At 38.6% G+C, this 13,189-nt stretch overlaps 1 protein-coding gene across 12 annotated transcripts in view; it reads left to right on the plus strand.

The window, feature by feature from the left end:
- The window catches only part of TUT4 (terminal uridylyl transferase 4), a 210,706-nt gene that overhangs the window by 98,031 nt on the left and 99,486 nt on the right, over nt 1–13,189 (plus strand). For all 12 annotated transcript variants that reach the window (XM_014588140.2, XM_014588142.2, XM_027772234.1 and 9 more), the window contains 2 exons: nt 10,301–10,464; nt 12,473–12,589. In XM_014588140.2, coding sequence (XP_014443626.1) covers nt 10,301–10,464; nt 12,473–12,589 — 281 coding nt within the window. The remainder of the gene's footprint in view (nt 1–10,300; nt 10,465–12,472; nt 12,590–13,189) is intronic.

Raw genomic sequence — 13,189 nt, forward strand, 5'->3', positions numbered from 1 at the left:
GCATTTTTTGGAGAGCTTTTCCTATATTAATGTTCTTCAGATTATCCCTGGCTTAATTACTTTAATTAGAAAGGGCATTAGTAATTATACTCTTAAAGTTGAAAAATAAACTTTTTCATTTATTATGGTAGAAAAAGACTGAGAAAATATAAGTTTAGTGGGTTCCTTAGGATGTGTGTGTGTGCACATGTGCTTTTACACACACTCTTTTAAAATAGTCTTGGTAATATATTGCTTACTCATTCACCAGATAGGTAAGTATTGAGTTCCTGCTATATGCTAAGCATATGTTTAGAAAACTAAAAAACATAGCCCTAGACTTCAGGGAAACTTTGAAGTTTGATGGGGATGACACAGGTAAGTAAAAGGATTTTTGTGCCAAAACTTAAGAGTTACAAGAACATTTGATTTAATTGTGAGATTTAGACTTTGAGAAACTGGATGATATAAATCTGAGACTGAATATATGACTGAGACTCAGTATGACTGGAGCAGGGAGTTAAAGGAGATAGTGGCAAAAGATGTATCTGAAAGGGCATATAGGAATTAGTGAGTGAAAGCTTATAAGTTGTAACAGAGAATTCAGACTTTTTATTATGAGTGTTTTGAGAAGCCATTGAAGAGTTCTAAGCAAGGTAGTGCTTTGATTAGATTCTGTTCTCAAAAAATTCCTTTCAGTTGTCTGCCCAGTAGCCTAGTGGTTAAGGAAGCCAGATTCCACACCACCAACCACAGTTTGAATCCCAGCCCTGATAGCTTGGAAACAAACAAACAAGCGGTGCATTTTTATGTACATGCCCTAAACTCAACAGGATGGAAAAATGAAGAAGGGATTACAGTGGACCATCCCTTGGAGGATTGCTTTCTCTGTCTCTGTCTCTGTTTTTGTCTCTCTGGTGAGCACACATGCACTCTGGTAATTAAAAAAATTTCCATTTCATTAGAGTAGTAAATTCTTTGACACCAAGACTGGAAGCAGAGATGAGTTAAGACACTGTTATAGTTAATGAATTGGTTTATAAATATTGTCCATGTCTTTTGAATAATTCTAATCCTGATTTTGTTTAAAATAATAAACTTACTTTTTACCAGAGTTAGGGGAGGGAAGAGCACTCCTGAATGGGGCGTGGTCATACTATAATTTCATTTTTTGGTTTCTCTGTCCTGTTGGGATTTTGGATATTCTTATATACACATATGCCTGATGTATTTTTCAAGTCCTTGGGGCTAGGATTCAGACCGTGGTTGACTGTGTGAGATAGCCCATGGACTTTTTGTGTAATCTTTTCCTGGTGGTTCCATGGCTAGAAGATAAAAAGCCTTACCTTGATACAGAAAAATAAAGAAGCTTTTCCTGAATCATCATTTGCTACTTTGAGAAGTATTGGTAAAAAATTCAGAAATAGGACTGGCCCTGTAGTCTAGCAGATAAGGAATCTGGATCCACATGGCTGAGTTTGGTTCAAGGGATGACACAGGTAAGTAAAAGGATTTTTGTGCCAAAACTTAAGAGTTACAAGAACATTTGATTTAATTGTGAGATTTAGACTTTGAGAAACTGGATGATATAAATCTGAGACTGAATATATGACTGAGACTCAGTATGACTGGAGCAGGGAGTTAAAGGAGATAGTGGCAAAAGATGTATCTGAAAGGGCATATAGGAATTAGTGAGTGAAAGCTTATAAGTTGTAACAGAGAATTCAGACTTTTTATTATGAGTGTTTTGAGAAGCCATTGAAGAGTTCTAAGCAAGGTAGTGCTTTGATTAGATTCTGTTCTCAAAAAATTCCTTTCAGTTGTCTGCCCAGTAGCCTAGTGGTTAAGGAAGCCAGATTCCACACCACCAACCACAGTTTGAATCCCAGCCCTGATAGCTTGGAAACAAACAAACAAGCGGTGCATTTTTATGTACATGCCCTAAACTCAACAGGATGGAAAAATGAAGAAGGGATTACAGTGGACCATCCCTTGGAGGATTGCTTTCTCTGTCTCTGTCTCTGTTTTTGTCTCTCTGGTGAGCACACATGCACTCTGGTAATTAAAAAAATTTCCATTTCATTAGAGTAGTAAATTCTTTGACACCAAGACTGGAAGCAGAGATGAGTTAAGACACTGTTATAGTTAATGAATTGGTTTATAAATATTGTCCATGTCTTTTGAATAATTCTAATCCTGATTTTGTTTAAAATAATAAACTTACTTTTTACCAGAGTTAGGGGAGGGAAGAGCACTCCTGAATGGGGCGTGGTCATACTATAATTTCATTTTTTGGTTTCTCTGTCCTGTTGGGATTTTGGATATTCTTATATACACATATGCCTGATGTATTTTTCAAGTCCTTGGGGCTAGGATTCAGACCGTGGTTGACTGTGTGAGATAGCCCATGGACTTTTTGTGTAATCTTTTCCTGGTGGTTCCATGGCTAGAAGATAAAAAGCCTTACCTTGATACAGAAAAATAAAGAAGCTTTTCCTGAATCATCATTTGCTACTTTGAGAAGTATTGGTAAAAAATTCAGAAATAGGACTGGCCCTGTAGTCTAGCAGATAAGGAATCTGGATCCACATGGCTGAGTTTGGTTCAAATCCTGGCCCACTGACTTGAAAAACATGCCAAGGTGGGTATGCATGCGTGCCCCAAATTCTGAGAGGGTGGAGAAATAGAGAATGGATTATGGTGTGATCATGTTTCACTGGGGAGTGTGTTCTGTTCTTTACCCATCTCTGGCTCTCTTTGGTGAGTATGTACACTTCTCTGGCAGTTAAAAAAAAAAAAAAAAAAAAGAAGAGTTCAGAAATAGATTCTTTTTATATTTGGTGGTATACAGATGATAATGTATGGATGGACATACATTAAATTTTTTTTGAGTTTTTTATGTATGTAGGAAAATATTCTTATATATAGATAAAGCTTAGGACAAATAATCATTTAAAAATAATTCAGTTTAGAAAGTATCAATAATACTGGTAATGTTTAGACTGGAAAAATAGTAACATGATAGTATATGATTGATTAAAGTTTGGGAAACTGATGCTTAAGATTATTTAAGGGTCCGGTCACATAAATTAGTAAAATATCTGATTTAAAGTTTTTTTTGTTTTTGTTTTTGTTTTTAAACCAACAAGATAAATGAGATGAGGTGATCAAGAGTATGAGCTCTGGAGTGAAATTGCTAATAACTTTGTAATCTTGGATAAACTGCTTATCCCTTATAACACATCTCAGTTTCCTCATTTTAAAAAAAGTGGAAATACTGCTGCTTATGTTACGAAGGTTAAGTGAAATAATCCAGTAGAGGGTTGCATGTAGTACCTGACACAGTGAGCATGCGTGACAGTGAGTATTAATTATTATATTATTTTAATTCAGTGTAATTTTATTGTTAATATGATTGAAGTAGTTTAAGGAAGCTAGCTTAAGAAAGCTTATAGACCAAGTAAAGATCCTTTTGGGATACTTGGTTCAACAATTAATAAGGTTTATGTTAAATGGTATAGATAGCAGTCAGTTTTTGTAAATAAGTGCTTCTCTCTCTTTCTCTCTCTCTCTCTCTCTTTTTTTTTTTTTTTTTTTTTTAAGATTTTTGGCATAGGGTGTGTGTGCTTGTGGAGATAAAGAGAGAGAAAGTAAAAAATCACTCCCCGGCGGGATGGCTGCACCATAAACCCTTCCCCTTCATTCTCCTCTAGGGATTTTGGACATACATGCACATATGTCTTGTATAGTTTTTCAGCTGCCAGGTCTGGGACTCAAACCATGGTTGATCATGTGTGAATCCACATCTTAACCTCCACACTACCTGTTAGCCTCAGTGTGTCTCATGTTTCAAAAAATTCTCTTTGGTACCAGCAGATGGCATAATGGTTATATCGGTGGACTCCTACATGTCCGATCATGGTTCAAGTTCCAGACCCGGTGGTTTGAAAATCATGCTGGGAGTAGGGGGGACAGCAGGTAGCATGGTGGTTAAGGGTTCTGGGCTCCCACTTGGCTGTCCCTCTTTGGTCAAATTTAAATAAATAAAATAAATAAATAAAGTTAAGTAAAGTAGTTCTTTAAAAGAAAGAAAGAAAGAAAATCACACTGGGCACGTGCACATACATACCCAAGGTCCTGGGAGGAGAATGGAGGAGAAGGGATTGCGGATTATCCCTGGGCGATGATTTCTTGCTTTCCATCTCTCTCTGTGTCTCTGGGGAGCTCACATGCCCTATAACAAAAAAAATCTCTTTTGAAAAAAATTCTCTTTAATATATATTGGGTCATTGGAAAAATCATGACTTTTTTTTGTTTGTTTTACTGCGCAAAAATATGCCATGACTTTTCCAACAACCTAATATATTTGTCTTTAAGCCGTGTTCATACATAATTGGTTTTTTGTTTGTTTTCATTTTTTCTCTGCTAGAGGGTATATGCACTTGCTGGAGGAGGGGAGGAGAGAGAGAGAACACAAGGGAACCCTCCCCCAATGGGACATGGTCATGCCTCAATTCTTTTTCCTATTTTCCTCCTACATGTCAGGATTCGGGGAATGCATGCACTCATGCCTGGTGTGTTTTAATTTAATATATTGTAGTGGAAATTTGATTTAATCTCTATATTCTCTATTAGGCCCATTTTTAGCTTCTACCTAGCACTTCCACCATTTTTCCTTTTGTCGTTCATTGATCCAAAACAAAAAAATACACACACACACATTTTTATTTATATATATGTATATATTATATTTTAAATTATATATGATATAATATATTTATATTTATATATATAATGTATTTTTATTTTATTTATATTTATATTTAAAGTGTCTGCTATGTGCCAGCTGCTGATCTGAGTCACTAGGAATATAACTGGATTAAGCAGATACCTCTGGCCTTCTGGAGTTAATATTCTAATGGCAGGAGATGGACAACAAAGACAACAAATAAACAGTAAATAATAAATAGTTACAAATCCTATGAGAAAAATAAAACATATGGGATGATGCCACTGTTGCTTGTGGTGGCATTTCATATTTAAATTGTGAGCTAGCCGCTGGTGTAGCAGTATGCACAATGCTGTGTGATACTGGACCCATTTGAAGGTCCTAGGTTTACATCTTGAGGCCTCCCTGTCCATGCAGGATACACACATAGATCCCTGTGATCTACTGTCTGGGTGTGGACTGAAGCATAAAAACCTTGTTGGGGGTGCCCCAGCTCCCTCCTCTGCACTTCCCCAAAAGAAATAAATAAGCTTACAAATTTTATATTGTCCCTGATAAGGTGACATTAGAGCAAATACTTGAAGTAAAGAAAAATGAACGAGTCAGGTCTATGTAAGAGGGATGAGTGTTCTTGATCTAAGCTTCTTAAACTTTAATATTCATATGAATCATATTAAAATGTGGATTTGGGGGCCTTATTCACAGAGATTATTGATTCTGAAGGTCTATAGTAGGGCTGAAAAATTGGAGTTGAAAAAACATATTTTTTTAATTTGCTAGAATTCACATGTGCTCACCAAAAGAGGGAGAGGGAGAAAATAACCCTAGGGGGAATGGTCATGCGCAATCCCTTCTCCATCTCTCCTTCCTTTTGGATTTTGGGCACACATGCACCCATTGTGTTTCTCTTTCTTTTTTTCCCCCCTAGAATTATTTTATTTAAATTTAACCATTTATTTATTTAATTTGACCAGAAAGGGACAGAGAAAGAGAGAAAGTGAGAAAATAAGCCACCAGGTTTGGGACTTGAACCATAGTCGGCCATGTAGGAGTCCAGTGCCCTTAACCACCATGCCACCTGCTGGCCCCTCCATTGTGATTTTCAAGCTGAGTCTGAGACTCAAACTGCAGGTGACCGTGTGGAATCTAGGTTCTTAACTACCAGGATACAGGCTGGCCCATGAACTTGGATTTCAGACAAGCTCCAAAGTGATCTGATGCTCATGCCATACTTGTTGCCTTGTTTTCACTTGTATCACCGTTCATTGTATTTTCAATATAGCAACCAGATGATCCTGTTAAAATGAATCAGATCATGTTAATACTATTTAAAATATTTCAATGGCTTCCCATACATCCAAGTAAAAGTTAATGTTCTTACAGTGACTAGCAAGGCCCTACGTGGTCTGTGATACTTCTTTTTCTGCCCTCATTCATCTACATCTTACCCTTTTCTCTCTGCTCCAGCTGCATAGTTTCTTTGTATTTTCTCAGGCATGAAGGCAGGTGTCTATCTTGAGGGCCATTGTATTTGCATTTGCTTTTTCCTCCACCTGGAGAACTTATTCCCTTGATGTCCATATGTCCAGCTTTCTTAACCTCTTTTGCTTTCTGCTTTCTTTCTTTCTTTCTTTTTTTTTTTTTTTTAAAGTTCCCTTAGGGTGTGTGTGCCTTTGCCAGAGAGGGTAAGGAAGAGAGAGAATGCACTCCTTGGTGGAGTGTGATTATACTGCAGTCTCTTTTCTATTTCTCCATCCCATTGGGATTTTGGACATGCACACAAATGTGGCCTGGCATGTTTTTTAAGCTGCTGGGCTGGAACTTGAACTGTGTTTGGCCATATGGGATTTGGCTTCCCTTAACTGCTAGGCTATGGGGGCTGGCTTCATTCTTCACCTTCTTTTTTGTTTGTTTTAAGAGCGATTTTTGCTATAAGGCAACATGTGCTTGCTGGAGAGACAGAAGAAGTGAGAAATGATGGCTATGTCACAATCCCTTCTTTATTCTCTTCTTGGGATTTTGGGCACACATGCACAGATGATCAGAATGAGTTTCAAGCTGCCGAGTCCGGGACTCAAATGGTGGTCAGCCATGTGAGAGTCCAGTGCCTCAGTCACCATGCCACCTGTAAAAAATTTTTATTTTGATGAGGGAGAGAGAGAGGGAGGAAAAAAGTGAGGGGGAGATTGGGACACCCTTGGGGTTTCCTTATACCATGATGCCCTTACCCCAACCTTCCAGCTAGTCAAGATGCTGGGTCCACATACCCAGTGTATTTCAGGTTGATTTGAGATCTAAGCCCACAGCTGGCCATGTAGTTTTCAGTATTGCATTATCAGTATGCTACTTACCTGTGCCAACTAAGCTAGGCCTACTTCATCACCTTTTTTTTTTTTTTTTTTTTTTTACTATTTTTTCTTTTCTCATGATAGAGTGCATGTACACATGAGATTGAGAGAGAAGAGCACTGTCTACGGGGTTTGGTCACATCACATCTCCAGTCCTTTAGTCCATTGGATCTTGGGTATTCATGTGCATGCTCAGTGTTTTTCAGGCTGACAGGACAGGGATTTGAACTGTGGTTGCCATGTGAAATACAACTTCTCTTGAACAGTGTGTTACTACTGTGCCAAGTTATTCTATTATTTTAAGACTCTCCTACTGTGGTTTGAATCCCAGTTCCAGTGACTTGAAAAACATATCAGATACATGGGCATGTATGCTCCAAATCCCAACAGGATGGACAAATAGAGGAGAAGGAATTGTGGTGTGACTACATCCCATTGGAGAATGTTTTTTCCCCTCTCCCTTTTCCCTCTCTCTCTGTGTGCCTCTGGTGAGTACATGCATCCTGGGGCGGCGGGGGAGAAGGTCAGAAATAAATGAAATTACTCCGTTTTCTGGAACCAATGTACAAAATAAAATACTGGGTCATCAGAAAAGTCATGATGCATTTTTGCATATAAAAACAGAAAAATATGTCATTACTTTTCTGTTGACTCAGTATTGTGTAGGATGTCATAAACTGTGATCTGTAGTTTATGTGAGATTAGACACACATACCTGTGCCTGTTGTGTTTTTCAAGTCACCTGGGCTTAAACCATATGGATAGCCATGTGGGATCTGGCCCTCTTGGACCGGACCCTATTTTTGACTTTTTTTTTTTTTTTTGAAGATTTTTGCTATAGGGTACGTGCGCTCTTCAGAAAGAGACAGAGAGACAGAAAGTGAGAAATCACGCCGCAATCCCTTCTCCATTCTCCTCTCAGGATCTTGGGCACGCATGCACACATGCACGGTGTGAGTTTAAGCCACTGGGTCCGGGACTCGAACCGTGGTTGACTACGTGAAAGTCCAGCAACATAGCCATTACACTAACTGCTGGTCCCTATTTTTTATTTTTAAAGAAAGCTATGTAGCTTTCTTTACTTCTTTACGTTGGCAGAAATGATCATTTTGGTTGCTTTATTGTGCATGACAAGTCATACGTATAGAAAAGAGCAGTAGATTATATTATGTTGTTTTGTTACTGTCTTTTTTTTTTAAGTTTGCTACAGGGCATGTGCACTCACAAGAGAGAGAGAGAGAGAGAGAGAGAGAGAGAGAGAGGAGATACAGAGAGACTGATAGAGAGAAAGTGAGAAAGCTTCCCCAGAGGGATAGCTGCACCACAGGCCCTCCTCTTCCATTCTCCTCTCAGGATTTAGGGCATGTATGTGCATGTGCCTGGGATGTCTTTAAGTCACTAAGTTCAGGACTTGAACCTCATAGTCAATTGTGTATTATACAGCCACATTACTATCACACCACCATCTGGCCCACTACAGTCGTTTTTTCATAAAGTGAACTATTGATAAAACAAAAATTTCTTCTTTTCTTTTATATTTCCATAATAAAATAACTACTAAAAAGCCAAACTATTTCTTCCAAATATCAGGACATGATTGTAAATTGTTCACAGTGTATCAGCATTCCCCTGATTATAATTTAAGAAACACAGGACCAGACTTGTGGCCTGGTGGTTAAGGGATCTGGATCCCACATGGCTTAACATGCACTTTGAATCACGGACCCACTGACTTGAAAAATCTGCTTGGTTCCTGCATGTGTGCACCCAAAATTCTGAAAGGAAGGAGAAATGGCAAAGAGACTGTGGTGGGACTTGTCCCCGTGGGGTGTGCCTTCTCTCTTTCACTGTGTCAGTCTGTCTCTTTCTGGCAACCACATGTGCCCTCTGGCAAATTAAAAAGAAAAGAAAAGAAATAAACATAGGGGTAGGCAGTGACACAGTGGTAACACAAGTGGACCCACAAAGGAGGGTACCAGGTTTTCCTTCTGCAGCCTCCCTGTACATGCCAGGTGTGATCTGGGTTGGCTGAGGCTGGGAATGGATCACAGTATGAAGACCCTATTGGGGGCGCCTGCGTCACCTTTCTTCCTTCCTCCCATTCTTGTCTTTCTGTCTCTCTTACTGTCTCATGGAAGAAACAAACTTAAGGGAAAAAAAAAAAGAAACCCTAACACTAACTCATTTAATGTAACCATACTTACGGTATTTGAGTCCTTCCCTTGTGCTCTTGTGGTAGAAAATGTACTACACCCAGAGTCATACTGTTTCTTTGTTCAGAATATTAGTGCTGTCAGAAGGTAGAATCAGGGCCAGCTAGGTGATGCAGTGGTAATGTACTATCTAAGCAATGCAGGATCCATGTGGGGGCATTGCAGGCTCGGTTCACCAGTCAAACTTGTGCATGTCGTGTACACATCCATGATTCTGACAGATTGGGAGGACTGGAGGAAGATGGATGGATTGTGGCATGGAACGCTGATGGGGTACTCATCTCTCTCTTGACTCTGTCCTCGATTCAGAATCTAATATAAGAAATAAATTTTTTAAAAAGTAGAATTGACTGTTAGCATTCTTCTAGATATCATATATAGTTTTCTTTTTTTTCTTTTCTTTTTTTTTTTTTTTTAATTTGTTAGCATGTATATTCACTAGAGAAAGAGAGAGAATGAGAAAGCATCTTTTCCCATGGGGGATGGCCTTGCTTCAATCCCTTCTCCATTTTTCCTTTTGGGATTTTGAGCATGCATGCACATGGCATGCACCTGGTGTGTTTTTGAAGCTGCCAGGTCCAGGACTCATACCATGCAGCCTGTCATATGGCATGTATCTGCCTTATCCACCATACCATTGGCTGGCCTGGCTTTTTGTTTAAGGTTTTTGCTATAGAGCATGTACACTCTTTGGAAAGAGACAGAGATTGTGAGAGGGAAAGTAAAAAATCACCCCGGGGGAATGGCCATGATGCAGTTCGTTCTCTTCCATTCTCCTCTCAGAATTTTGGACACATGCATATAAGCCTGTTATAATTTTTAAGCTGCCTGGTCTGGGACTCAAACTGCAGTTGGCCATGGCAGTCAGTCATGTGGGAGTCCAGTGACGTAACCATTACGCCATCTTTTGGTTCCAGGAAAACCTTTCTTTCTGTTTGTGTATAAATTAATGGAAAGGTCTGTTTTCCATTAAAAATTTAAAAAATTTACTAAATGTTATAATAATAACTAGGTGATTTCTTCCTTTTTAGGTAAAATGAAGAATGATGGACCTAATAAAGAAAATTCTTCAGAGATGGACTATTTAGAAAATGCCACTGTTATAGATGAATCAACATTGACACCTGAGCAGAGGCTAGGCTTGAAACAAGCAGAAGAACGCCTAGAAAGAGATCACATCTTTCGACTTGAAAAAGTATGCTTTGTTGTTTTAGTTATTAATGTGTATTTTATAACTTCTTTCTAAGTACCGCTCTTTTTTTTTTAGGCATAAGACAGAGGTAGCATTCATCTTTCCTTTTTCTTTCTTTTCTTCTCTTTTCTTTTTTCCCTCCCTTTGTTCTTGCTCTTTCTCTGATTAGTGCACATGCCCATTAGCAAATTAAATAATAATACATAAAATTAAATAAATAATTTTTTTTTAAAAAAGGAAGTCTTTTTTAGAATTTGTATTTATTTAACTATATCTTTAGTCCTATCACTTTCCTTCTCCTAAATGTGGAATTAGTAGTTATTTCTGGATCCGTCTGTTGTCAAGATACTGAGTATCTTTCATGTGATCTTATCTAATGATAAGAAGTTGAATTAGGGCCTAGCTGTGGTAGCATGCTGGTTGATTCTCCTACATCACAGGCTGAGGCCACACGAGAAGCCCTGGTCTGATTTCTAGACCACAGTAAAAGTTGGGTGTCTTGACATGTGCCTATAGTCTCAGCTGTTTGTTAAACTGAGAAAGGAAGATCACAACTTAGGTGAGACCTTGTCTTTGGCATAATGGCTATGTTGCTGGATTCCCATGTAGTTGACCGCGGTTTGAGTCCCACACCCAGTGGCTTAAACTCAGGCCGGGTGTACGTGCGTGTGTGCCCAAGATATGGAGAGGAGAATGGAGAAGAGGGGATTGCGACGTGGCCATCCCCCCGGGGGGTGATTTCTTGCTTACTGTCTCTGTCTTTCTGGCAAGCGCACACACCCTATAGCAAAAACCTCTTCAAAAAAAAAAGTTGAATTGAGACCATTTGTCTGACATTTTTTGAAAACATAATACTGTGTTCCTAAGAGTCTACTAATTAGAGAAAGACAAGTAAGCAAATAATAGTAATGATAATGATTTTATTTGAAACAAGATCATAAAGAATGACCAACTTGAGCTGAAGATATAGAGGCATCAGTTTGGGGAATGCTATATAAGGAGATGACATTGAAGTTCAGTGTAAAGGCATGGCTAGGAGTTAAATTAGGTGGGTAGAAGGGTGGCGTAGGTAAATTATATGGCATGTATAAAGGAAATGTGAAAATGTTTTCAAGAAAAGCAGTGAACTAGACAGGGAAGGAACATAGGAATGCAGTAAAGGTCAGTTATTAAGAGAAAGAAGAAGCTGAAATAGAAAAGTGTATTTGATGGTAGTGGGAAAGAATGGCCTATATTGAAAGGAAAGCTTCTAAGTGTTAGAAAACATTTTGCTATTGAATTCTGATAGTCAGCAGTGATGTTACTGTGCCAGTGCCAGTAGAGATGTCTGTTATTCTTTTGTTTTTTGACATCTCATTGTCCTCCAAACTTCTTGTTTTTAATTCATTGTACTCTTATTTATTTATTTTTCTTTTTATTGCCAGAGGGAACATGTACTTGTTAGAGAGAAAAAGAGAGAGGGAGAGGGAAAAGGAATCCCTTCACCCCGCCTTGGGACATGGTCATGCCACAATCCCTTCTTCTCCATTTCCCCCTTCTTTTGGGATTTGGGGCACTCATGTACATGTTCCTGGAAAGGGTAGAGGTTGGAACCACTTGGTTGGCCATGTGGAATCCAGCTTCCTTAACCACCAGACTACTGAACTGGCCCAGAATTTATTTTTATAGTAAAAAGACTGAAAGGTTTGAAACCAATTTTGGGGACAACATTGGAATGAGACTAAATAGCAAGACTATCTTTCTTATCTTACATTTCATTCTAAAGTTATTTGTGACTGTTAAACATATGTAGCATTACCGTGATATTGTTTGAAGTTAGCATATATTCTCCTGTGATGACTATTTTAGAAAGGACAACTGTCTCTTAGGTATATATATAGTGTTTATTAAAACCTGATTATTTCAGTGCTTATTTCTGTTGCATTTACTTAACTGTATTATTCACTTATATAGTCAATAATTTACTCTTTCGTTTTCTGAAAAAATGCATTTTTAAAATTTGTTTCTCCAGCGATCTCCAGAATATACCAATTGCCGGTATCTATGCAAACTTTGCCTAATTCACATCGAAAACATCCAGGGAGCTCATAAACATATAAAAGAGAAACGGCATAAGAAAAATATTTTGGTAAGTTAAACAAAAACAAAAACACATTTTTATTTATTTTCCAAGTGGTAAATCTATATGGAATTTAAAAAATTTTTATTATACTAATCTAATATGAGGTATTTGTCCAGTCTTACATTAGTAACTGAAGTGATAGCCTTGAAAATGATGATGGCTTTTTTTTATCTCACATTGTCAGGAGGGGAACGTTCCTTTTTGTTTTCTGTAAGTTTTGCTATAGGGTGTGTGCACATGCTAGAGGGTGAGAAGAGGGAGGGAAAGTGAGAAATCACTCCCCAGGGGGCATGACCATGCTGCAGTCCCTTCTCTCTATTCTCCTCCCGGGATTTTGGGCATGCATGCACACATGCCTGGTGTGTTTCAACCCACCAGGTCTGGGACTAAAACCATGGAGTCAGCCATGTGGGATCCAGCTGCCTTAACCTCCACACCACCTGCTGGCCCCCAGGAGAGAACATTCTCGAGACAAATTTTTCTCATCCTAAAAAATGCTGATTCCCGGGACCAGCAGTTAGCGTAATGGCTATGTCATTGAACTTCCATGTAGTCTACTGAGGTTCGAGTCCTGGACCTGGTGGCTTAAACTCACGCCGGGTGCGT

This window comes from Tupaia chinensis, unplaced genomic scaffold, assembly GCF_000334495.1.
Source record: "Tupaia chinensis unplaced genomic scaffold, TupChi_1.0 Scaffold000259_1, whole genome shotgun sequence".
NCBI classification, from domain to species: Eukaryota; Metazoa; Chordata; class Mammalia; order Scandentia; family Tupaiidae; genus Tupaia; species Tupaia belangeri.